The sequence below is a fragment of the Wasmannia auropunctata genome, unplaced genomic scaffold (genome assembly GCF_000956235.1).
Source record: "Wasmannia auropunctata unplaced genomic scaffold, wasmannia.A_1.0 LD336111.1, whole genome shotgun sequence".
Classification (NCBI taxonomy): Eukaryota; Metazoa; Arthropoda; class Insecta; order Hymenoptera; family Formicidae; genus Wasmannia; species Wasmannia auropunctata.
Window position 1 is genome coordinate 1,934,146 of NW_012026779.1, and position 26,445 is coordinate 1,960,590.

At 44.1% G+C, this 26,445-nt stretch overlaps 2 protein-coding genes across 6 annotated transcripts in view; both read left to right on the forward strand.

The window, feature by feature from the left end:
- The first annotated feature begins 1,226 nt into the window (after window positions 1–1,226).
- On the forward strand, window positions 1,227–9,175 carry LOC105449116 (exostosin-1). 5 transcript variants are annotated; one of them, XM_011688122.1, is made up of 9 exons: window positions 1,227–1,321; window positions 1,864–2,051; window positions 4,724–5,774; window positions 5,872–6,073; window positions 6,158–6,277; window positions 6,359–6,589; window positions 6,692–6,958; window positions 7,054–7,304; window positions 7,399–9,175. In XM_011688122.1, exons 3-9 carry the CDS (start codon window positions 4,888–4,890, stop codon window positions 7,577–7,579), a joined length of 2,139 nt encoding a protein of 712 aa, XP_011686424.1. In that variant the 5' UTR covers window positions 1,227–1,321; window positions 1,864–2,051; window positions 4,724–4,887; the 3' UTR covers window positions 7,580–9,175. The 5 variants fall into 5 exon arrangements, with proteins under 5 accessions (XP_011686424.1, XP_011686435.1, XP_011686420.1 ...); XM_011688133.1 differs by lacking the exon at window positions 1,227–1,321 and adding an exon at window positions 1,343–1,619; XM_011688118.1 differs by lacking the exon at window positions 1,227–1,321 and having other exon boundaries at window positions 1,343–2,051.
- A 1,956-nt stretch (window positions 9,176–11,131) lies between these two features.
- Window positions 11,132–26,445, forward strand: part of LOC105449142 — a 51,264-nt gene continuing 35,950 nt past the window's right edge. The window contains exon 1 of the mRNA XM_011688146.1: window positions 11,132–11,200. Within this exon, the coding sequence (XP_011686448.1) occupies window positions 11,149–11,200 (52 nt within the window). The 5' untranslated portion in view covers window positions 11,132–11,148. The remainder of the gene's footprint in view (window positions 11,201–26,445) is intronic.

Consider the following 26,445-nt stretch of genomic DNA (forward strand, 5'->3'; position numbering starts at 1 on the left):
TCGCCATCGTTTGAAGAACGCGAGAGTAAAGTATGAAGTTTCTGTTCGACTTCATGCACTCGTCGACAGTGCCAGTCCCTGCTTTATCACTGAATTTACGAGTTATAAACCGGGGAGAGTGGACATGCTCGCGTTTTAAATGAAATCAAGTGAAATCCATCCACTAGCGTTGAATTACGCCCGGTATACTTCTTTTTTCTTTGCTCTTTCAAACCAAGTCATTCATTAATTAATAATTAGGAAAATGTACAAGCAATCCTCATCCTTTAACGAGATTGTTCCACTTTTATCGAATATTTATTCGATAAAAACAAATCAATCTGTAAGGGTCCTCTACCACCCCCTGCCGAATTTAATCGGCCGTCCTTTTTTTATGTATTTTTATGTATTTGGTCTTTCCAGCGTTAAATTTCTGTAATAGTAAATAATTAATAAAGTAAAAAAATTAAAAATGATATTTTATCTCAACAGGAGCGAAAGTTAAAGAGAAAAGAAAAAAATGTGAGCTCGAATCATCGCGCGCGAATGAATGATTTGGAGGCACATCGATTGAAATATTGTCGAATTACATCTTTTCACATATCTCTCGATAATCTGAGCGGCAATTGATAGGAATTATCGTACGATAATCGCCCGATTCCCCAGGCGTCGGTCAAAAAACGTCCAAGCGAGCGAAAATAACTTATTTGCTAATATGATTGCATTAGCATTTTTTTCGAGGATTTCGTAATCGCGCCACCTCTTCCTCGCCACGAATAACGTTGACGCATTTAAATTCGCGGAAGCCACGGGTCGCGTGTATATGACTTCTGATACGAGCATGTATTTTTTCATATAAGATCATGGAAGACGATCAATAATTACATAATTGACCATTAACTGGAACGGGTTTTTTTTGCAACGGCTTTTTTTTATTATTAATATCCCAACGTGAGCTCTGTTCAGCTCTGCAATATGCTCTGTGACGCACGCAAGATAACGTTCACGACGAGGCTCGCATGTCCAGATGTTAATTTCTATCGCGACAAGCATTATGATAAGCATTACGATAACGAAATCAAAAGCGTTCGTTATTTCTCTTCCGTTCGAATACGGAAAGGCCGTACCCAAAGATATTCCGCCGAGACACGAGAGAGAGAGAGCCTCGCGGAGGAAGCGTCAACATCCGCGTCTGCATGAGAATAGGGTACAAATTCCTCGCGCGGCCGGCAAAAAAAAAGCGTTTACTCCTCGCGAACGTTGTGCAACATATATACGGCCGCGTATATATGCACAATAACGTGTGCGCCGAGAGACGATCGCGCGTTTGTGTGTGGTCAAGGTAAGGATTTCATAACTCCATCGTCGCGGCGGACGTCCACTTCGTCAAGGAGCGCGATTCAGTGCGGCACGATCGGCATCGGGAAGACGAGCCTCTCTTCCAAAGTCCTTCGAACGTGCAGGGGAAACGCTCGAGAAGCTCTCGAAAACTCACGAATCGATATCGGGCCGTTCGATCCGTTCCCGACAAGTGTTTTTACTTTAATTTTTTTTTTAATTTAGTCTCACGCCATGTGGAATCACGTCACTCATTTCTTACGACCTCTTACACTTGCTGCCTCCAATATCTTGTTTATCTCGTACGGTTCATCGACTTATGTGCGGCTCTCTCGTGCCGGTTCAAAAATCCTTTCGCGCACAGATTTCTTTATATAGAATATTGCTGACATGCCATAGCTTAACAATTGTGTTAAAGCCAGACGCGCGAGATAATTATCCGGTAGTCGCGTACAGTGCTTTATGAAGTAGTGTTGGTGTACATTTAATAATATTGATTGGAAATTTTGACGTTTTGGAATTAATTCCAAATACCCATTACTGCAGGGTAAAGGATGGCTGCTACACCCTCTTCTGAATTATTTGGCCTCACTTCATTTCTCGGATCTAGGATACATAGAAATCTGCGCCTTCGCAAGAGAGCCACGATCGCGGTCGAAGGCACGGCGGACACCGTATAAGGGATGAGCCGCACCGAAGCTCGCATCGAATTCGAGCTGATCGTCTTCCTGTGAGTAAGTATATAGCTTGATCGAGCCGATCGCACGCGATCGAGTCGGCGGAGCATCCGAAAATCGTTCAAACCTCGAATCGTTCGCGATTCGCTCCGACGCGCTAACGAGAAATGGTTATTAAATTGCAAATCGTCGACATCCGCTTCTGCGAACAACGGGCCGCCTTATATGCGTCACTGCATGCACCACCGTGCAGCGGATGTTTTAATGCGGATATTCGCGAGAATAATCTTCTCTCTCTCTCTATATACATATATATACATACGCGCGAAAGTTTGTAATTCTTCGTATCACTTTGTGACTTTCCAGGAACGCTAATTCCCGATGTCAATAATAATAAATCGCGCGAGAAATTGATCGACGAACGTTGAATGGTGTAACGTGCCTCTTCCATGCTTGTCGTCTTGTTTCAGCTAACGTCGTGTATTTCAATCCGTGCATTGTCAACTCGATTCAAGGGCTCTTCGTGTACGACTTGCGGCGACTTGCCTATTATATACATTCTTAAGTTCTAAGAAACATGCCTTGCACTTCCGCGGAAGTTCTTTCTCTTGCTATAAATCCGTAACGTATATTATTGTTTCCGCCAACTCTTTATAAAGTTCAAAGTTGGCCAGAAATTGGTAGTCGATCGATAAAGATGTACATTCACTGTCGACAATTCCAGTTTGGGACACGTGTCGAGAGATTTGCATATATTTGATTATTAATGAGGTATTGTGTCTACCTTCGCGAATACAATGGTGTCGTGTACTGATCGATCATCGATGAGACGTTCCACGGCAATGATTCAAATAGCTTTTTATAAATAAGTTTCGAACAGAGCCAAACGAAGTAGAATGCTAACTTTTCTGTGAAAAGTTCCCTTTACCTCTTTTTTTCCTAAGTTAGAATCTTTAAGTGAATCTTCTTTGTTTCGCCCTATATCTATCGTGCTCGTGGAAGTTTCTTTCAATTCTCTTTTAAGCGACTTATAAAAATTTGTAGAGTAATATTTTGAACATTTTATAAGAATATACGGAATGCATACGCGATATATTTGTACATAATATTCTTGTGCATGCGTCCAAAGTTTGTAGATTGATGTAGATTGAAAGTTTGTGCGATCGAAATCGCATGTAAAAGCAGAGTTTTAAAAAATACCCACGACCCTCATTCTACGATAGAAATAACTTCAGATATATAATAATAAATAATGCAATTTATGTATATATATCTACATGTTTATATAAAATTTATATAAAAATTTTATATAAAAATTTTAATAAAACGTTTACGCAATGAAATTTTCGCGCGCGTATAAATATTGTATACAAATAAAAAATTTTTCGTGCGCGCGTAAATATTATATATAAATATAAAAATTACGTATATAAATTGTATATTAAATATAAAAAAAGAACGTACACACACTCACATTATATTAATTATTATACAATACATTGCAAACACACACACATACACACACACATACATATATACAAGCGTACAAAAAATTTTGTTTTTAAATTTCATTATTTTATTACATATGTAACGCATGTGCATTCGTCCGTAAATCGGTTAAGCAATTTTATGCATCGCATAAAATGCGTGGAACGCTCGTTCGCCGTTCGCGAGTTGCCGCGACCCGCGCCGCTCTCGCGCGAGCGTGAACGTGAAGTGACTAGTGAGGCGCAGGACAGTAAGGCGAGGAGGGAGGAGGGGCGGTAGGCGGTGTGTGCCAGTGTGCCACTACTCTAATCGTCGCGACGTCACGGCACCGTTCTCGCGTATGTATGTGCGATTCCTTTTTAGAGCGATTCATTTCAATGCATCGCGGCGCGCAAATGATTTTGCACTCGCGAGCGTTCGACGATCGATGCCACGCGCGTCCGTCCGGCGTCACCGGCCCGAAATGCGAGTGGGCGTAAAGTCGCCGCCGGGCCCGACGGGACATTGCTGTGCTGCCGCGGATAACCTAGAAGGCTGCTGGTGATGCCGTCGCGTCGGCGGTGCGCGACCGCGGTGCCGTAAGACGGGCGTACCTCGCGCCGAGGGTGATCGTCATGAGTGATCGCGCGTGCCATTTGTTCGCGATGCGGAAATTACGGTGCCGCCGATAGTCGCGCGAGCTTCGATTCGCGCGATTTGTAGGTTAGGTGTAGGCCCAGGTCGGCTTGGCGGATCGTGTCGTCCGCAGCGGATTGTCGCACAATCTGCCGTCGCGTTGTGCGCGTTGTGTCGCGTGGAAGATCGCCCCCGGTTGGGATTTGTTGTCGACGGGCTTGTATCCGCCCGGGCCGTCATGTCTCTTGCGAGGATCGAGCAGCCTGAACCCTCTCTGTCAATAGCCACTCTTTGTCTTAGTTTCGAACAGGTAATAGCATTTCTCCGGATGTGTTTCGTTTACGAATCCGCATTTTTCTCCGCTCAATTGGAATGGGAAAGGATTGTATACGAAAATATATGTGTAATAATTGTGTAACAATAACGTGCGACGTGTCGTAGATATGTATGTGAGATGCTTCGTCACTATGATAACGAGCCTTATCAATGTACATTTCTCCGCAAAGTTTTTGTGTAACATTCGAATGTATCATTCAAATACTAGTCAAATTTGGTGGTGCGCATGTTTTTATCTGATTTACGAAAGGTCGATTGTACGCTTGACACGTGCCTTTATCTTGTTGCAGCAATATGGAGGAACAGGAGTGACTGTACCCTGGAGGAACTTCTGAGCCCTAACACAAGTAACTGACTTGCGACATGTGTTTGTGACTGAATATAGACTTACATCGGCGGAAAATAATGCTTAGAACTATCATATACCTTTGTATAACCTGACTGTATCGCAAAGATGCAAGCCAAGAAACGCTATCTACTATTGTTCGTAACATGCGCGTTTCTTGGTTACTGCTACTTCGGCGGGTACCGTTTAAAAAGCGAAAACTGGACAGGCAGATCTCAGTTGCCTTACGAGCGATTGCCTTCATATTTAAGTCTAAACGAAGAGTTCTATGACAAAGATTTAAAGACATCCAGCGGGGCTCTGGCTACCACGTCACAGCGTACGCGGCACTGTCGCATGGAGACCTGCTTCGACTTCACCCGGTGCAAGCAAGGTTTCACCGTGTACGTTTACCCGGTCGAGGATGTGATAAGTCCGCTATACCAAAAAATATTAAACGTTATCACAGAGTCGAGATACTACACGTCGGACCCGGCGCGAGCATGTATATTTGTCCTAGCCCTGGATACGTTAGATAGAGACCCTTTGTCTACTGAATTTGTACACAACCTCCCCTCGAAACTGTTGCACCTGCCATACTGGAATAATGGAAGGAATCATCTGATATTTAACTTGTACTCTGGCACGTGGCCCGATTACGTGGAGGAATCGTTGACCTTTGACATGGGTTACGCCATGCTCGCCAAGGCCAGCATGTCCATCTTTAGGCACAGGCCTGACTTCGACGTGTCGATACCACTGTTCGGTAAACAACATTCGGAACGTGGCGGAGAACCCGGGCAAGCGTTAGAGAATAATTTTCCCAATAATAAGAAATACGTGGCGGCATTTAAGGGGAAGCGATACGTACACGGTATTGGATCCGAGACGAGAAATGCTCTCTATCATCTGCACAACGGCAAAGACTTGGTGTTCGTTACGACTTGTCGTCATGGGAAGGCCTGGAGAGAATTGCAGGATGAACACTGTCAGCAGGATAATCAGGAGTACGACACGTAAGTAGGAAAAAGATGCTGGAATCGTTTGGCTCGTACATGTGAGCACGTACGTGTGAATTTTGAAATATAATTTTTCATATTTTTCATTTCGCAGATACGACTATGAAATTTTATTAATGAACGCTACGTTTTGTCTGGTTCCGCGAGGACGACGATTAGGTAGCTTTCGGTTTCTGGAAGCCCTGAGATCGGGATGTATTCCAGTCATTTTAAGTAACGGTTGGGCTCTTCCCTTTCACGAGCGCATCGATTGGACTCAGGCTGCAATATTTTCCGACGAGAGATTGCTGCTCCAAGTAAGTTGAAACGCAAGTACAAATATTTTGAATTGACTTTATTTTGTTCCAAAACGGATTATTAAATTATCTATTATTTTAAAGATTCCAGACATATTAAGGTCCGTGTCCAATGTACAAATTCTTAAACTACGACAACAAACACAATTTTTATGGGAGAGATATTTTTCCTCTATTGAAAAAATTGTATTCACTGTGTTTGAGGTAATTGCGGATTCTTTGTTCCATCTTATTATAATTTCTTATTTCGTTTCTCGTTAATTATATTTATGTTATATAATTTAGAATATTCGCGAGCGTTTGCCATGGGAAGGTGCACGGGAAAGAATCGTCTGGAATACTAATCCCGGAGCACTGACAATTTTGCCGCAATTCGCCGACAGCCAGCAAGAGCTTCCCTTTTCAAACAGTAATCCTGGTAACACTTTCACTGCCATAATCTATTCGCAATTGGGATCCACCGCCGTACTTTATCGTTTACTTAGGAGCCTGGCGAAAAGCAAATATCTAGATAAGGTAAGCTTATCCATTGCTAATTTATTATTATTTCCCTCTGCTATGAATTTTTTTGCGATGACATCCGCGTGACGTGCGTTGTAACGAATTATTTTGTTCAAGATAATACTTATGTGGAACTCGGACATTCCGGTGCCAAGGAAGCCACGTTGGCAAGGTATCAGAGCGTCAATCCACGTTGTCGCGGTTGACGGCATATCTCAACGTTTCTATCCTCATCCGTTAATCAAAACTAGTGCCATATTGTCGCTCGACGAGGACGCCACTCTAAATACCGACGAGATTGACTTCGCTTTTACGGTCTGGCGGTCATTTCCCGATCGAATAGTGGGGTATCCAGCGAGGTCCCACTATTGGGATGACTCAAAGGTAGGTGTAGGTGCCAGCCGGCGTTAAATGGACTTCCGTTCAGTCTACAATCTGTTTCGTAATCTGGGCTAATCTGGGCTTTTGTGCGTTCGCAGCGTTCCTGGGGTTACACCAGCAAGTGGACAAACGACTACAGTATCATTCTCACCGGTGCCGCTTTTTACCACCGCTATTATAATACTCTATATACCGAGTTATTGAGTTCGACTCTCCACAAGACCGTCGAGCAGTCGCAGAACTGCGAGGATATACTCATGAACTTCCTGGTGAGTCACGTAACCCGAAGGCCGCCTATCAAAGTGACGCAGCGCAAGCTGTACAAAGATACCACGGTAGCTGGCATCAGGTAGATATAGATTATGCTTTCGTCGAGATATGTGCATACCGTAGCGATATCGTTATCGCGCTTCTGACTCACACCGTACCGTTGAATTTTTCAGATCGCCGTGGAACGACCCGGATCATTTCATACAGCGGCAAACGTGCATGAATACATTCGTCGCTGTTTTCGGGTATATGCCACTGTTGCGATCCAATATGCGACTGGACCCGGTACTGTTCAAAGATTCCGTGAGCAATTTGCGCAAGAAGTATAGGCAAATTGAACTAGTTAGTAATTAGAATTGTACACACATTGCTCGATTACGCGTGACTATTTAATTTTTTCGCTGGACAACGCGAAATCTTCGCGTACGATACTAGATCTATTTCTTTTTAGCGGCGCTTATCTTTTCTGCACTTACGGCGAACATAAGGGTCAGAAAAGATATTGTATGTACAGAACATTCGAGGAAATGTGAAGGAAAGAGCGAATTGTAAACAAGTGCAATATAAGTATGAGCTAAAAGAAAACAGATCTATCCGTCATACGAAATGTACGCGTATAGATGTATGGGGAATATTTGCGCGTTTACGTGCTACGCCATATTAGGCTATCGGTGTTGTCGGGCAGCAAATCAAAGTCCGTTATTCAGCGAGGACGCATGGTGATATCCCCTGCGATTTATTTGCTAGTAATTTTGTACAAATTGTAGAGCCGTAATGATGCCGTTTCTATCTGACGATGTCTCGCGCAGCTATCGCTAACTGCAGGTAACAGCATTTAATTGATGTACATACAAATCGTTTCGTAATTATTAATTTAAAAAAAGAAACGAAGAAAAAAAAGAAACGAAAGAAAAAAAAAGAAATGAAAGAAAAAAAAGAAACGAACGAAAAATTAATTTAAAAAAAAAGAACTTGTTTAAGAAACACTTGGATTTTTCACATACTGGCCATTGAAATCGTTTAAGCAATTTGATAAGAAAAAAAAAGAGAAAAAGAAAAATCAAATTTTTCTGACGTGCGTGTCTTCGTGCAATATTTATCTTGCAGCTTAAAAAAAAGGCAAAAAGGAACAAAAAGATAGCGCGTTTGTATGTATAACGATATTTTTAATCATAGAGATTTTCAAATGTTTTTCTATTTGAATAAATGTATTTCATGTAATTCTTCTTAGATTCGGGAGAAGTTCGTATTTACGTAAGAAATCCGTAAAGTCTTAGGGGCAGACTTCGTCAAGTGCTTTTTGATAGTGATGACGTGAAAGTCGATGTTTGTATTGAGACGGGAGGTGCACAAGCAAGATCTGTTTATATTTAAAAACAATTGTAAAGATGTTAGGATTTAATGCGCTCATCGATATTTTTCTTGCTATCGAATAATTTTGATGTGGTATGATTTTAAGCATCGTCTTATACTAACCCTCCCTCCCCCTTTCGCCCCTTTTTATCCCTCTTCTCTCTTAAAATATAATGTTTCGTATATTTGAAGTTGATCAAATTTTATATCCAAAGAGATTCTGATTCGATTTATCGAATTGTGCACAATTGTTTATGTGCTATTGCGTATGCTGCATTGTTTTACTTCGTAACCAAGTTCTATCGATCGCATTGGTTCACGAGCGGACTTCGAGTCCAATAAGCATATTTATTTAGTTCAGCATATCTATCTATTTGAATACTGCCGAGTTCTCAGGAACGTGCTTGAAGAAAAAAGGGAGAGAAATGAAAGAAAAAAAAATTTTCTTTGTTCAAGGCGTCGCAATAATATCTAGTCGTTTACACCGATATACGTTGTTACACGATGAGAGAAATAACATGTAATAATCCCTCGGTTAGAAGGACCGTACAATAATGTGGCATCTGCATACGTCCCGAAGACGGAAAGCTATTTATGTATGTGATATGTTTTTTTTTCTATTGTGCGTTCCGTAATCATTCGAGAGGGATATCGAAGAAGTTATTCCGTAATTTTTATGCATAATATATTTCTGCAACTTAAGGAGGATATGTGTATGCGTTAGAGAGAATCAAAAACGACTGCGGGATTAATTGAAGCTTTTATTGTTACTCGGAATTTCGTATTGTCATTAATTCCAGCGATTGGATAGGTACACTCGTGGACAATGACATTTTTGTCGACACGTTTTTTTTAGTGAGTTTTTTTTTTAGTTTTATGAACGCGTGGTTTTAAACATTCTAATAATGTTTCTCAAATAATATTAAATAAATGATATAATTTGACGTTAGTCTTGACGTCATTTTAATTATATAGAACATGTTTGTGAGTTTATTAAATAAATTCACATTCGTAAATTCACTGAAAAAAAAGTGTCGTAACCTCATTGTCCACGACTGTACGTCTACCTTACGATTGTCCTTGAGTTGCATCAATTGATAAATGTAAATTAGTATCTGGGTGTATATAGAAACTGGTAGGATAATCTCTATCCTTTGCTCGGCGAACAATCCTAATCAAATATGTTCCAATCGTTACCGGCCACTGAAGGCAAGCATAATTCTTCGTACAAAGAAAAAAAAAGTCCTACGCGGTGGCCGTAGGTATTCTGATTCTATCCGATACGAAGCGATGGTTCCGATCTGTTAAACATTTTCCATGTAATCGTATTGCGGAAAAAAAATAATGTAAGGTAATAAGATATAGTATTAGTCATTTTATATGGGGAAAAAAATAAACTGTTTTATACAAAAAAAACACTGGAGGTAACAATAACTATTTTTATCGATCATTTAATAGTAGATCCCGTAATGCGATTATAAACTTTAATATTGTAGATTGTAGACTTTAATTTAATTAATTTGTTAACTCGTCTTCTACACAGAAATATTTAAACAAATGATGTTAATAATTTTTATTTATACTGTAATCGACGATCATAATTTCATGACAATATTTCTATGATACTAATTAATTGTAACTCGATCATGATTATTAGCTTAGAATTTTCATTGTCAACAATCTGCAGTTTTCCTTCTACGAGGATTCTATCCGTTTCTTGAAAAGTTCGCCCTGATCTGAAGAATCGCACGGAAATCTGGCTTCGCCACTCGGATTGGAGTGCATCCCTTCATCATCACGCAACCCTCGTCTCCCACCTTGGCCGCAGGAAACCGAGAACACGGATTCAGGGTTAACAATGCAGCGCGAACGTGGCGAGAGAAGCTGGAGCGACGCGGATAACGCGGATTTCGAGCGGCCGTCGGAGGCGACCGACGTCCACCACCTGGTCCCCACTCCATCCCTGGTGATCGCGGATACGTCTACCCGAGGTGGTGGGCAACGCGCGCGGTGGTGGGTATAGCACCAAGGCTCCCTTCTTTGTTGCCCGCTCCGCTAGAAAGGTGACTATGCCATGAAAGACAGGCGGTATCGTGCACGCCTCGCGTATATACCCGCAGTCACCTTTCTCTCCTCGTGACCGTAGCATACGTTCTGGCGACGTCCATGGCGCACTCGCGGCTCTGAACGACACGGCGCTGCATTGCTGCTGCGGCTCTCGTAGGCTCGCTCGTCGGCGCGCTCGTCGGAGGGAAGAGAGACAAGGAGGAAGGGAAAATAAAAACACGGAAGATTCGGAGTGACGGATCGGCCCGCGAGGTCAATCCGCGGGTAACCCCATCCCTCCTCGAGTCCGGTGGACGCCGAGGACGCTCGAGCGAATTTCAAATTTCCCGCGCCGGTTTTGCCTCCCTTCGGTGCCGGTCGGGGTGTGTGAGAGTCCGCGTGCAGCAGGCGAAGAGGATATAACAGCCGCGATCGCGCCCCATCGTCTTCTGGCCGATACCACCGTCAGCTGAGGCCTGACGTCGTGATTTCCACGCCAGCGACCAACGGCCAACGGAGAGAAGATGATAATCGTGAGCAGCGTGCTGCTGATCCTGGCGGTCGTGTCGAGAGTGGGTGAGTTTGCCTGACTCATTAATCGTTGCGCGCCTCCTCCGCGTCGCCGAGCGCGAAGAGGTGCGTTAAAGGCCACACCGTAAACGCGGCCGAGCCAATTAACTCTAACGCGTTCGAAGTGTCATACTTTGCCTCTCTTTTACATGATTTTTTATGTGTTCAAAAATATAACAATGTACGCGCCAACATTATTGATGAATTAAGCATCGAATTAAACACGATTATTTTTATATACGATCGCATTAAAATCACCAGTCGACATTTTTTGAAGGTCCTATAAGAATCTTCTGTAAGATTTCTATTCTTATCTTATCAAGATTAGACAAATGTTAATGAACCATTTCAATCAGAGTTATTTGGCTCACAATTAATGGTATACGTGTGATCGTAACGAATGATCTCAGATCGACCGGACGGAGAATTGATTACTCGGTCTCGCGCGACAGCGACAATTTATCGAGACAGAGTCTTTCTTTTTTTTTCCTTTCGAGACGGTCCGCGCGGGAAAGGCTATCGCACAGTAGAGCTCGCTGCTAACTCAGGCTGGAATCGCATGCTCGCTCGCTCGTATTAGCTGCGCGAAAATGTCAGTTTACGTAATGTCCGTGCCGTTGGATAACTGGCACACGCGGAAATCGAGCGCCAGCGCGCCCGCCGATCCCCCGGGGTGCGCCTGAGGGTAGTGCTCTATTCTCGAAGAGCTCGCTTCCCCGTTTTCGTGCCCGATCCCCGGTTGACAGGAATGTCCCGCGTCGGGCGACCGATGCTATACGCACACCGAGCGCACTTTTCTTTCAAACGTCACGCGCTGTCACGGCGCGTGTCTTTCGAGTCGAGTTGTTCCGGTATAGGCCGATAAACGTACAATCTCTCTCGTTACTGCGGGCAAAACTCAAGGGATAAATCTCTGCGCGTAAGATCGAGGTATGCTAACGTAGAATTAATGAATATCAATTTAAACGGGATGTTACTTAATTACTTTCGATTTGAATTCATTAACCATACGGAACTGGTACGAGGCACGAATGATTTCTGATAATTTGCATGTCCGTGTCTCCTTCCAAATTTTAAAAAGTAATTTCTCCGATAAATAAACATTTTTTCTATAATTTTGTTGCTCAGGACAAATTTAATCAATAAATCTCTGTTAGAAACGAATATTACTCGAATGAGAGATTAGTTAATTAAGGCTTTGAATGCATTTCTCGTACTTGCTATCACGTCGCAGCCATTCATCAGGGGAGTCAAGAAAAGTGAGAGTAAACGAATCATTATAATTATCTCGTTTATGAGATTTATGATAACCGAGTGAAGAATCTCGAGTGTGTAGAACGAGTGTGCGTGCGTGTGCCGCTTTGTTTGTATGTCGTGCGAGCAATTAAACGTGTCTCTACGTAATACATAATTATCCGCGAGAGGTTCCTTCTCCCCCTCGAAGAAACGTTCCCGCGCGACACACGGCGTTTAACGTTCCCAAATGCAGGAATCTCCCGCGGGCGGGTTCCGCACGTTTCGTCTCTCCTGCTGGTTTAGGAGGAGGGAGGAGAGGCCTTTTGCAATCCGGTAGCACGGTAGGTCGGTTTCGCATGCGAAACGACCGATTTGCGAAACTTCGCCGCGCGGCAGTGGCCGAGCTTGGAATAGAATCGAGCGAGCCGCGCCGGCTCGAATATTTCGTCGAAAAGCCTTGCGAAACGGCGAGTCTCTCGGGGAAACTCGCGGCAGATTCGGGGAAAATTTTGTCACACTGGCAGACCGGCAGACTCGAGCAATCGGCTTAGATTTATTACAGTAAAATATCAATCAGAATTATCGAGTAAAATAGAGAGGCTAATCGCTGCTGGCTGGTTGGTTGCCGCAGAGCCAGACAAAACACTTTGAGTTTATAGAATTTAATAATTGCGAAATAATTAAACAATCATACGTGTCGGTTTAATGGCTGATTTACGATTTCGATTGCGTGGCAATTATTTATTTATGTATAGGTATATAAACTTTACTGCGGGATAAGCGGTTACAAATTGACTAAACAATTATGAGGCTTTCAAGTAGGCACGCAAAACGGTTGCCTGAAGCAACCGATTAGTATGCCTGCTAGCAAATCCGCTTATGCCTGTCGATTTAGTTTACGTAATAACATTACAAGTGGTAACTACCGAGAGTATACCGGTCGGAGAGAGAGAGAGAGAGAGAGAGAGAGAGAGAGAGAGAGAGAAAGAGAGAGAGAGACCCCGATCGCATCTTCTTGCTCGTGCGTTCCCAGAGAATCACGCCGCTCGATTCCACCGAGATCGACTAGCGTCGACAGTCATGCCCGGGAATGGGGTCTTCTCGCGGGACCGAATCGACCGAAAGCGGCCGCGCAATTTTGCGAAATCCGAAAGTGACCCATAACCGCGCCGTCGTGATTCCCGGGACGTCGGCGTCCCGGTTATCATCGCGTATCTGGCCGCGAATCGGATTCATCGCGAAGCGATCGCCGCGAACGGCCGCGCCGCGCGCCGTGGGTCCGAACAAAGGAGAATGCTTTAACGTGTATTGTTGCTAATATTTCGGTAACACGGCGGCCGCGCTCGACTCCGTGGAAATGGTCCCTTTGCGAAATCCGCCCGGAGGTGCTCGGTTGCACCGTGTGCACCGCAGGCGGGCGACGGCCGTTTGGTAAAGAACACGGGAAGGGGACGCAATCAGAAATCTGTTCCCATCGGTTAACGAGACAGCGGGGACGGACGCGAGAGGGGAAAGAGGGGGGGCAGGCCTGTCTCGCCTCTCGCAAGAGAGATGTGTATCCGCTGCCGCGAGAAAGATCGCGTCACGTTAAGATGACAGATAATGAGAAAGAAGAAATTCTCCGATCCCCCCTCGCGCGCGAGAGACCCTCCGCGGATCCGTGCGATCGTCGCGAGTTCGCATTCCGTTATATATGCGTTCGCGTTTGCGTCCGAAGCGTTTTAATCCCGAAGATCGCGAACGCGTCAGGTGTCTCAATTCCGTCGGATTACGGGATCGATGATTAATCACGTCGACGATTTTTTTTTCTCTCTTAAGAGAAACAGTTTTTCTCTAACCCGCTTTTCTGTGATTTGCGAGCTACGTCTCGATATACGAGAAAGAGAGAGCAGAAACCAGAGAGGCAGAACTATCTCAAGTCGAAATCGATAATTGGGACTCGGCCTTCGCGTGTTACTTGTTGTTTCTTTTTTTTTTTCGAGGAGAAGATATCTCACTTATGGAAGTAGCCGCGTCTGCAGGCCACGTGCTAACGGAACGAGTATTCAAATTAAATAGCGGGGCGGGTGCGGAGTTACTTTTCGCGTAGTAAATCATCGATCAATACTGAAATACTAGCTGAATTCACGTAACCGTAAACGGCGACGTCGCGATCCATAAACACGGATTGTACGAATATCGCTTAGTGCTATGACGCAATCTTATTTACATTATCAGTTACGTTAGAATGAAGCATTTGACGAAGGTCAGTAACTTTTTTGATCGAAATGCGTCCAAGGCACTGGCGTGTCATTTCATGGCCGCGCTGTCTTGTATTCTATCTTCATTTATTACGTGGTTTTTGCGGTTAATACTTAGGTTAATTGGAAAACTATTCTTAAACTATTCTTAAACTTCATTCTTCTCTCTTTTAATCAAACCGATGTGACTTACGAAATTAAGAATTTTTTTATTCATTAACTCCAAAAATATAGTTCAATTTATACATAATATTCCACGTATTAAAAAATAAGCTATATTTTCGTTCTTTAGTGTGCATATCTTTTTTATGTTTCTATTTAGATGTAATCTATTTAGATGTAATAAAAAAGATTTATCGTAAAACAGCGTAGGATTGGCGGCGCCAAGCGGCAGGATTGTACCACGAGCCTGCAATAATCTTTTGTCAACCACCTCAATAGCCTGAAATATACGATGCAATCGCACGGCGTTACATATATCCATTAGAGGGTTATACGCGCGTACGTAAGAGAGGCGGACTCGGTTCGGCGTAGGCGGGCCGTTTCGCGATACCGTCGGCTCGCATCAGCGAAGTAATTTAGCAGCCGGAATGCAGTTTACGCCCCATGATTTACACGTCGCCGGGATATCTCCGGCGTCAAGGGCTCCGCGAATCGTGCGCGCGCGCGCAACCACTCAGCTCTCGAAGGTGCTCGCGTTATCCTTTCTAAAAGTTACGTGAGTTACGTTGCTCGGCGAGGCAACGCGAGAGCACGTTGCATTCATGGTCTCGGTTCTTCCGTTTAAAGATTGTAAAACGTGGTATCGCAAATAATTCAGATTATGTTATTCCCGCAATGCTGCTCCCTAAATTAAAATGCACGTGCCATTTTATTAGCCCTTTCGACTCTCGATACCGATCCGGATTATCGGGGTTCTCCAAGCTCCGACAAACTGTCTCGCCTCGGTCATTCGAGAGAAGACCCGCTGGCCATGTAAAATCGATATAATTTACGCAACGCGCCCCGACCGATCCGTAAACGCGTATATACATATATATATATACGCCCGTCGCACGCGCGCGCGGACATAAATCACCGCGCTATTCGAGCCGGTTAAATTTACGTCCTTTAACATTACCCACGCGGGACACCGCGCGCTGTCCTCGGACGCAGCCACGAAGGGAGGGAAGTGTCCGATCGGGCAGCGCAATAAAATCGGTACTTCTGAGTCCCGCGGACTCGTAATCCCACCCGTCTCGGTGCTCTCGCATTGGCTATACACGTACACGTAGACGCGCCCGATAAACCACCTCCCTCGGCCCATTATCCTTTCTCTAGGATCCTGCGAGAGCACCCGCGCCGTCGCTGCTACGCAATTATCGGGAGAATTTACCGGCGGCATAAGTGCGGTGCATTACGCGCAACCCTTGGCCGTACGACACATAAAAAACCGCCACATTCCCAATTGACTATATTTACACTGAAGTGGAAATATTCCGCGGCTTGAGAATGAGAAAGAGAGGGAGGGATAAGCGGCTTACTCGTAGATTTTCCAAGTGCGCACGTGCGGTTGAAAGAGAAAGATCTATGGGTGTTAGTCGATGAAGAAAAACTTTAATTTAATTACAATTGTGACGTGGCTCTTTTCTTCGGATGGATAATTCAAATTGCGTTCGATATTCAACTGAGGCTATCTTAAGGCTACTTAAGATTAAATATGTATACGATTGTAGTATAATCAAAGGGGGTTGACGTAGTAATAATACAACAAAGCGCAAAAATTGTGTCGTCTAGTGTTAATAACGAGTTAATCTCGAGTGCAATAAAAATAAATAGAAAATTTTTATTAGCAGCGTATTGTGCGAAATACAATAGATTTGAAAGAGCGAGGGAAAGAGAGCGAGAAGGAGATTCGTTTCCCGTGTCTCCACGCGAGCCTTCGCATTCCTCGTTTTACACACCACACATACACGCGCGCGCTCTCAGAGTGCTTTGCTCCGTTGAAAAACGTGCCCCGTCCCATTACCCTGCGCCCAGGATTCCATCAGCACCCACGCAAGCGGCCACGCCGCGCCGCAATTACCGAGAAAATTTACCGCGAGCGCGAATGTGTATCTCAGGTTCCCGCGCGATCGCATAAGCGTCTAGCCCGGGGAATACGACCCGCTGGACACGGCTTATCGAGCACGAGCGTAATATTTGTAAGGCACACGGTATTTTCCCCTGCGTTGGTATCTACGGCCGGACACACCCTCGCTTGCGCAGCCAGCGAAATAGCTTCGATGAATTTCGCGACGGACATCCCCCAACTTAAGAGGGTCAGTTTTCACCTTCATCACGTTAGCAGCCTGTGTTTAGAATTTACAATTCTAAGCAGAGTGTGTCCTGGCCCCATTCCAAAAAATGTGTAGTGTTTCTGTTGGGTTGAAAACAAATTCTGGAGTGATTAAATAAAAGACATGGTAAAAAATATGGTGATTATAAATTATTATTTTTCGGCAAAAAAATTCTGACTTGTAAAATAAAAGAATCAAATAAAAATAAAAATAATATTAGATCGAAGAAATATCAATGAAACGACACGAAAACGTGAAATTTACGCTTCGTTGATGTTTCTTCGATCTCATGTCTTTTATTTAATCACCCTAGAATTTTTTTACAAAAAGTGGTAATTTCTTACCACTTTTAATCATTAGAACTCTATTACTGACTATATTACCCATCTGTTCGGTTGTTTTCTGCTCTATTAGGTGGTAGTATATTAAATTAGTAATCACACAGAGATGAGCTGTGGTAAATTGATGACGTAACGATGCGATGATTACGCAGAAATAGACTGCGCTGCGGAATTAAGTTATAGATCCCTTTCTCTCTTTCTTTCGCTTTCTCTCTATCTCTCTTTCTCCTTTCCCGACCAGTACTTTATGCTGGGAAAACGGTTATATACGCGGCGAGAGGAAAAATAAGGATCTCCGCGGCGCGGCGGCGCGTTTCATCCAATCTTTATCCGTTTATGTCGCTGAAAGCACTCCTCGGTTATTATTACCCTTCTCCGGGGGATTCCATCGGTAAACGCACGCGCGTATACACGCGTTGCAATTACCGGGAGAATTTACCGCGGGGTGCGCACGTATATTATGCCACAGGCAACTCCTTTGTTCTCGATCTATTCCGTAAATGCGGTGCATAAAATCGAACGGTGAGGCAGCGGATAAAGAGATTGTAATTCAATGGTCTGTCTAGCTTAACTTTTCAGTGTCCTCACCTGTTATCAAAGTTTTGTATAAATAAATGTACAGTATAAATAAATTTTCAAGTAATTTGGTAGAAAGTTCCACTTTGCTCGCGAACAAGCTAGTGTATCTATATAGACTAACGACGCACAAACTGACGGGTGAACTGATTGAATGATTGAAATTCTAAATAATTATATATCGTTTATACAGCTGACACTTTCGAACTTCGCTTCGATACTTCTATGTCTGCCGAATTTAATCGGGACACTTTCGAATTTCGTATCTAATGGCGGCGTAGATCCTGTGAGATCGCACATATCGGCGTCCAGGGTGGCCTCTCCCCCACGCGTCGCAATTAGAGGATTTACCGCGCGCGTGAGCGCTATATACGCGTCGCCCATTATGTGTTTCTTCTGCGACTCGCGCTATCCGCCGCCGTGGGTTTCGCCCCGCCGGCAATTACCCGGAGAATTTACCGTAGCCAATGCACCGATATCGGTTCCTCCGCTCGCCCGTCCATTATCCTTGGCCGGCGACTGGCCGCACTTCCCACCCCGCCGACGCCGACGACGACGGGAAACATTCGCGGTATGCGAAGGAGAAAATACAAAGTCGCGGAGCACGCTCGTGAAAATCGAGCGACACACGCGTTGACGCTCGTTAAAAAGAAAAAAAATTGCGATATCGCTCGTCGACGCGAGCGGTCGTTTAATATCGCGTCTTTAATCGTCTCAAAGGGAGAGACGGTCCAGAAAAATGTTATCGTCAAAGATCTATTACCTTCGTGGGACTACGGGAAAACATTACGAAATTGTAATCGGTTCTCTTTTGCGCGGTAATGAACATATTACACGGTGTAATTGTCGACAGTTAAATAAGATTTTATTTATCTGGGTCACGAGAAACGAAAGCATATTGGTATCTCTTACTTTTTCTCTCTTTCTCTCTTTCTCTCTCTCTCTCTCTCTCTCTCTCTCTCCCTCTCCCCTTCTTTCTTTTTTCGTAGTACTTTTGAGTTTAATGGAACGAATAAAAGGACTGTTTATAGCTCACTACGGGATCGTCGTGTGTAATTTTAGTGAGGCAATGAGTGATGGCGTACCGATAACATATTAACACCCATTACGAGTGCGTTGCGAATACGTAGATAATCAATCGTTCGTTGCCGGGATATCGAAAGTGCGCCGCTCCGGAGGCGATATACTTCCCTGCCCACGTCGTAAACTATTCGGAACGATCATTACTCTCTGGGAAACGGCTAATTGTTAATACCGAATGTGGTAATAACGCGAGTTGCGCGGTCGTTATCCTTAAGAGTTTACAATGCCCGATACGCGAGCGTAGCCCCGCGGCTGTTAAGGCTCTTACACACATACACCGGTGAAATAATAACTCTCTCTCTCTCTCTCTCCGCGCCGTAAGTATCTACCAGTGGGGCTGAACGGATTTTTGGCGTTTGAATGCTATCGTTCGTGATCTGAATGCACGGAAAGTACGTGACGCATGACGAAAATCGAGCGGAAACAATTCGGTGACGTAAAAGGAATGCGTAAATCGAGCGTTTCTACTCCGTTGAAACTTGTTCCTTTCAACACAAAAATACAAAAGAACGAACATTTCTGTGTTTTCTTTTAATTCCTACCGGGACATTTTTGTTATTGAATCGGAGAAATATTTTTGTCGGATCGAAGCAACGTTTTAACGGAAGGCTTTTTAAGGAGCGGAGGCCGGCGGTTCGAAGCGGCGATGTCGCTTTTTAAATCTTTCTATCGAAGCAGGTTTCAACTTTTTGCCATGAAACCTTCAAAAATCGGCGTGTATTACTAGGAGGCGCTTGTTATAAATTAATTGGAAACGCATAGATCATATCGTGCGAACACCGTGGCGAGGCCGTGTTTGTCCGACGTGCGTACCCGCCAACCGTGTTTTCATTTACCATAAATTAAATGGACATGAAAGAAAAAGAATGAGTGAGAGAGAGAGAGAGAGAGAGATGCGCAAGTTGCTCTCTCGTTAAAACCCGGAGCCCCTACTTGCGGAGGGTTACTGTCGAGGAGAGTTTACTGCCCTCGGCAGACGATCCTCGCGAAGGCTCCTCGTGTCGTAGGTCAGGAATCCTTTTGCAGCAGGGCCGCCGCCTACGCTCGCGTACAGCCTCTCGGCAGCGTAATGATTTAATACCTAACTATCGTGATCTTGCGCGCCGTTAAACGTGAGATCCGCCTGGGAACGAATCAAGCTTTCGATCTTTGAAAGCGTCCGCGAGGGAGCGAAGCATTATTTAATTACGCAAGCTCATCTTTTTACAATTAGTATATAATTTAATTGCATAACGCTTCCTTGCGCCGCAAACAATCTATTTTTTTTTTAATACCACGAGTTCTTCGAAGCGAAGAGCCATATAAATTGCGTAAAATGAATCTGCTTTGAAATAGAAAACGGAGTATTCTATTCGAATAATAAAACGTTCAAATCGGCAGGATAAGAACATTTGTATAACACATAGATTTTTAAAAATAATGTTATATTTTGCAGTTTTATAATTTATATCAGCAAAAGCGAGATTTATAACAGGATTTAAAACGCGTCATAGAGCGAAATTCGTTCGACATAATTATAATCGAATATGTTATAAATCGACTTTACTCTTCTTTCACTTTCTTTTTTACTCTTCTTTCATCGCATGTTTCCGAAAAGATATTAAATTTCACGTGCGCTCCATCCATAAAAATACGTCAAGAATGCAGCGTAGTTGCATCTGCACATTCCCCACTGCCCTCAAAACCATGGTGATGCACCGAGAAACGAGGTTTCACACTCTCCTTCGACGGAACTGTTCACCTCCTTTGCATACTTCTGGCCGGCTGAGGCGAAATTATGATGTATGCTTATTTTCTACGCTTGCCAAACGCGCATTAAAGTATCTAACTGCGCGAGCACCTCGCAGAAAATGAAAAGGAGGTTATGCCGACGCGTCCTACTCGAGATTTCGATGTAGACGACACCAAAATTGCGATGTCAAGTATTTTGATTCTTTCACGAGGATCTGAAATTTTACTTTCACACGTGATTAGTATAAATATGTACTCTCGTTTCTCGATGCCATGGTTCCCAGGGCAGTGGGGAACGTGGAGGTACAATTACGCTGCATTTTTAATGTGGCATTATTAATAAGATATTACGTCATGCGGATAAATAATAATGGCAGATGTAGCTACGTGATCGTGTTACATTTTTAAAGACTACAACTTAGCTTTTATATGATTACGCGATTCACGCTGTAATTAGAAATGAGGCTTTGCCTCTTCTATTACGCTTCATCGATCAAATTAATTTTGCAACCTCGGCTCATTGCATCACCTAATTCCCACGTCATGTGGTGAATCATTTAATTTCGAAAGAATATTCGAATTTTGAAAATCAGATTTTGAGAAAATTGAAATAAAAATTGAAATTAATTAAAGAAATTAAATTTCATGTTCCAAAGTTGGGCTGAGTTTTGAAACCAACTACTTAATGTTTCGAATACAAAATACAAATAGAAAATAAATAGAAATATATTAAATCGCATTTCAAACATATATTCAAGTTGTTTAAGTCCATTTTTCGTTTTTCTGGAGACACGTCAGAAAAATCAGTGTTTTCTAACTTAATATTATTCAATTTACTTCAACGTATATTTACATAGATTAACGATCTGCCGAACATTTCAGAAGATTGATTTCAAATTAATAGGATGTGCGATCGTGATACTGTACACGTTTAATCTTCTTATTACCCACGGTAATAATTTTACGCCAATGGGAATTGATGGAAGATTTACTGCGTCTCAGCCGATCGATCGGCGATAGGCATCGACGCGTTAGACGAGTAAACAAAACGCGTGCCCTCGAAATTGCCGGCGCAGCCGAGAAACGAGGTTTCACCTTTCCCGTAGGCTGCCTCGCGTCCAAGTCCACCTCCACCGAGAACAGCTGGAGCGAAATCCGGCTTACGCGACTTTCGCACGTGCGCGTGAATGATTACGGGAAACGTCGTCGCGGCGAACGGACGGTTTTATATTATTTTTCGATAGCGCTTCTTCTTGTTGGGAAAGATCTTAATCTAATTACACTTGGATACTCTCGAATGCTCTTTACACGAGACATTTAAAAGAAAAAAAGAACACGCTGGAAATGAAGATTTCCATCGCCCACTTCAATCGCGGAAAGCCTCGCTGACGAAATTCACCTTTAGGTCGCGCGGGTGGAAAATGGATCCCCGCGTGCCGGTTATTAGCAGCGTAATCAAACGTCTCAACCCGAGAGAGCATAATGCGGACGCGAAAAGGTTGTTGGGAGGTAATTGGTGAGATTGCCAGTTGCAAAATGGATTGTGTTGCTTAAGAAATCTCTGGACGAAGACGAATCATGAATTACTATCCGAAACGAACAGAAGCGCGCGCCGTTCGTGAATCTTTTTGTCCGTGGATTAAGAAGAACGCGATTTCATACAATTGCGAAACAGGATGCCTCGCGAAATCCGTATAATTAAAATTAAAAGCACGACTTCATCTGCCTGTGTATTATTTATTCCGAATATTGCGTCGAATCGATTTGCGTGAGGAGAGCTCGATAAATGTCGCTCTTTAAAATGTCAGTAGCGAAATGACGTTATCCTGATGCGTTTTATCAGTATATTTTTAGCAAAATTGTGTGGGAGTTGCCAAATTTTCTATGACATTTTATTTTATTTAAAAAAATATTCTAATTTTTTACAGAACGCAATTTACGAGAAATATACTTATTTCATAATTATTTAAAGTTTTAATTTATGTCTTAAGAAGTTACGAGAGACTTTGCTATCTTGTTTACGCATTTCGAGATAAAGGTAGCTACCGAGCACCGAGAGATCCGTGACTGCAATGCAGACAGATGTCGGCGTGTTGCGGGAGAAAGCACGTCTCGAAAAACGACACTTCGCACTCGACGGTGCGGCGGTATAGAGGAATATTGCCGAGCGGTCGCGTCGTCATCTCCCGCAGACAATCGAGAGTAATGATAGTGCGATTAAGGCACTTATGCACTTACTTACCTGTCCCCCGGTGCATAATCGCGGATCGCTATAATATTCTAATTGGTCAACCATGGCGAACCACGCCACGTCGGATTCATCCTACGCCGGGAGAGAGATTCAAGGTCCACCGCGATCTAATCGGACTGGATTAATCGTGACGGTGATTCGCTTTCGAGTCGAGGCGACCGCGTTACTCCGAGACTATCAGAGGACAACAGTTGCAGTACGCGATCCATTCCGCGACTGCATATGCTCGACTGTCTCTAAGTACTATATTCTGATTTACGGGCCTTTCGATCTCGTTTTATTATACGTGCGTTTGCGAAGAGTTGTAAAGAAACAGATCGAGGAAAAAAAGTTCTACAAGCGAGACATCGGCCCCGGCTTTTACATCCGCAAGAATGCAGAATTCCCCGCGAATCTGGGATTTTATTTCGGCGCGGTTGTAAATATATCGCGCGCGAAGGAAAAAAGGAGCGCAATACGATCGTCTCCTCTGGCGCCTCCGCTCCTCTTATTGCATTCCTGCGCGATGTGTGGAATGCTCGAAAGAACCCGGTTTCCAAAATCCCCGCGGTATTCAGGAACGTTAGCGCCGCTCGCGCGCGGCGTTCACCTAGGAACCCGCTTCTTTTTCAAGGCGTGGGACTCGCGTCGACCCCCTTTCCTTCGCGCTATTTTCGCGTCGTAGGGGGAAAAAATGTGCCATCAAGGTCGACGTCTCGTGAACGGCCTTCGCTTTCTCCGTAAACGTTCTATTTGAAACGAGAAGACCGCTAGGCACTCTGAGAGAGAGAGAGAGAGAGACTTAATTCTTTCATAGCCCTCTGATATCTGAAAGAAATATAATTTGTATCACAATGTGATATAGTGACTCGATTCTTTTTTCTTCAAAATACGTTATCAGTCTTCGACGCTTTGTCGCAAACCAATAAACTTGCCTCTCGACAACAACATTCTCCTCGCTACTTCCTTTAACGACTTCGTCGGTTAATCTTCGATTATCAGCGACGACAAGAGACCGAGAGATTGTAGCCTGATCAACCTTCGACCAACAAAACGAAACTGAGCGATCGATCCCGCTTCCGGATGCCTGTGGGTGCGCCCGTCGACAATTCCACCATTGTGTAACCTGCAGAGTGTTACGATTCACAGCCTCGATTAGGTCTTATACGGCTGTCCACTCTCGCGCTCTCGTTTCTTTTTTTTTTCGTCAATCACCCGCTCTACATTTCTTTTTCTCGCGACCTCGACGAGAATGATAATGTGCAAAAAGCAATTATCTCGTCCGCGTGGCAAGAAGCACGGCGGCCGAGCGGCTATACGAACACGCGAGCGTTCTCTTAACGCGTGCAATAAACATCGCTCGCTTCTTTATCTTTCCCTTTCGACTCCACAACTCCACGTCGCGCGACGATGACCTTCGCTCCAGATACATTCGCAACGCCCGACTATTTCGCCATTCGTCGTTCGCGATTATAATCGTTATAACGAGCAATATATCCGGAACCACCCACGTTCTCCCCCGTTGCGTTCGCGAGTGCGTCGCGACAGCGCGCGTCGCGAGAACCTCGAAGCGAAATCCCGCGCGGCTGTTTTCTGCCGCCGTGCTGGCTTACCACACAGTTGTTCACTCATTTAACTCTTTAAGCGACTTAACATCCGTGAAATAAGTCTAATCATTATAAATATCATTAATAACGATTTCGCGTAACGCTTATTGAGTTGAAAAATGGCCCAACGTTGGCGTTTACCCTCGTGTCGTAATTACCATGACTCACCCCGCATTACCCGAGGAGAGCCGTACAATCAAACTATATAATAGAGAGTTCATTGATCGGATCTCAGCGGCTTTAATCGCGCAAGTCAGCGTTAAGCTCTCACGCGCTCGCGCGCGATTCACACGTTCCGAGCAAATCGACGTCACGAGCCGTAACTTTCTTACGCTCGTGGGCCCAAGATCACGATCTTATCGCCGGGATCGACGATAGTTTCGCGACGGGAGAAATAAAAAAGGATTATGAGACCGAGAAACAGCCGGCGTTTGCGCCCCGGCGCGGCGCGGCGCGGCGAACGCTCCTTTCTCGAGCGGCTCACGATCGGCAATGCAAAACCTTGATCGCTCCGTGGGACCCGATCGCTCGCACTCCCACGGAAAGCCTACTGTAATGGCATAACGCCCGTGTACGTTTAAAAATGAAAAGAAAAACGAAACGCGTGGCGCGCGTGTAACGTTGCCGCCGCGCGAGCCTGGTCTTTTTTTCTCTCTCCCTCCCGACGCGCGCGTTGCGCTCGTGATACAATTCTTATCCGGGCGGCCTCGTTTCGCGAATGAAAGGAAAAGGGATTTTCATTGGGATAACTGGGGTGATTAAGTGCCAGCGAGAGAGCGCTTGACTAGCGCCGATTCAGGCGGTATCGGGAGAAAGGGCGCGCGCGAGGCCGAGAGATATCCGTTTCGAGAAGAATAAACGCGGCGAGAGATCCGCGACCTCCCTCCGCGGCGTCCCTCCGCGATGTTCGTCCGCAGCCTGTACGACAAGAGACGACAATGAGGAGATGAGTGCTCGGTGGGCGTACAGTGCGTATACGTGTCTTGCGCGAATCCGTTGCGTGGCGCGAAAGGAGCGCCGAGGATGCCACGCTCGCCGACGCTAGTCGGTGTGTGATATAACGTTAACGGCATAATAAAATCAGAGCGCGAAAACTATGAGGCGCGGAGATGGGAATGAGAGCCGAATTGTCGGAATTGTGAAGAAAATAATACACTTTGTGTATTTTATTGGTGCTATTGGTCTTACGGCACTTTGTTATGTCACTGGGAGAACTCGTCGAATTTCTATTCAGACCTCCAACTTTGACTTCCCATTTAATTTCGAGAGAGAGAGTACACTTTGAGAATTTCATTTGTGGTCTGTTTATCATGAGTTTAGATGTCTAAAAGTCGGAAGATTTCTATAAATATTGCATCCCTTCTTGATCTTTAAATGTGATAGTTGAGAAATGCAGTTGTAAAAATAAAAATAAAAATACAGAAATATACACAAAGTATCATCTTGAGCGCCTTGCAAAAAGAAGAATTTCATCACTTTTCACTAAGCTTATTAATTTAATTCGATGACGTAAATGATACGATCGTAGAAATTTATGTTCCGCGCATTTTTTCGTCTCTAATACCGTTAGTCTCCCCTATAAATCCTTAATATCGCAATCATCCCAGCCGCGCACGTCATCTCGAAAAGGCGTTACGTAAGCTCTCGCGTGTTCCGATGTTTATAAGGATGATAGTTGTCGAGAGAGTTCACCGAACCGTTTGCAGTTTATTATGCGCAGTAGCTCGAACAAAAGTACAATAATTATGTTTAAGGTAGATTAGTAGGTTGTCTTAAGTAGAGCTCGAGAATGAACTACTCTAATGACGAGCGTTGTTTTGCTCGTCAGAATGTAAGTTCAGTCGTATAACATGTGCAACGACTGTTGACTTTTATTCCCGTAAAAAATT

Bases quoted from the DNA above. Each gene is read 5' to 3' on its own strand.
- LOC105449116 (XM_011688122.1), top strand. From the start codon at position 4,888: ATGCAAGCCAAGAAACGCTATCTACTATTGTTCGTAACATGCGCGTTT. The intron at 6,278-6,358 runs GTAATTGCGGAT...TATATAATTTAG, and splicing joins TTGTATTCACTGTGTTTGAG to AATATTCGCGAGCGTTTGCC. The intron at 7,305-7,398 runs GTAGATATAGAT...TGAATTTTTCAG, and splicing joins ACCACGGTAGCTGGCATCAG to ATCGCCGTGGAACGACCCGG.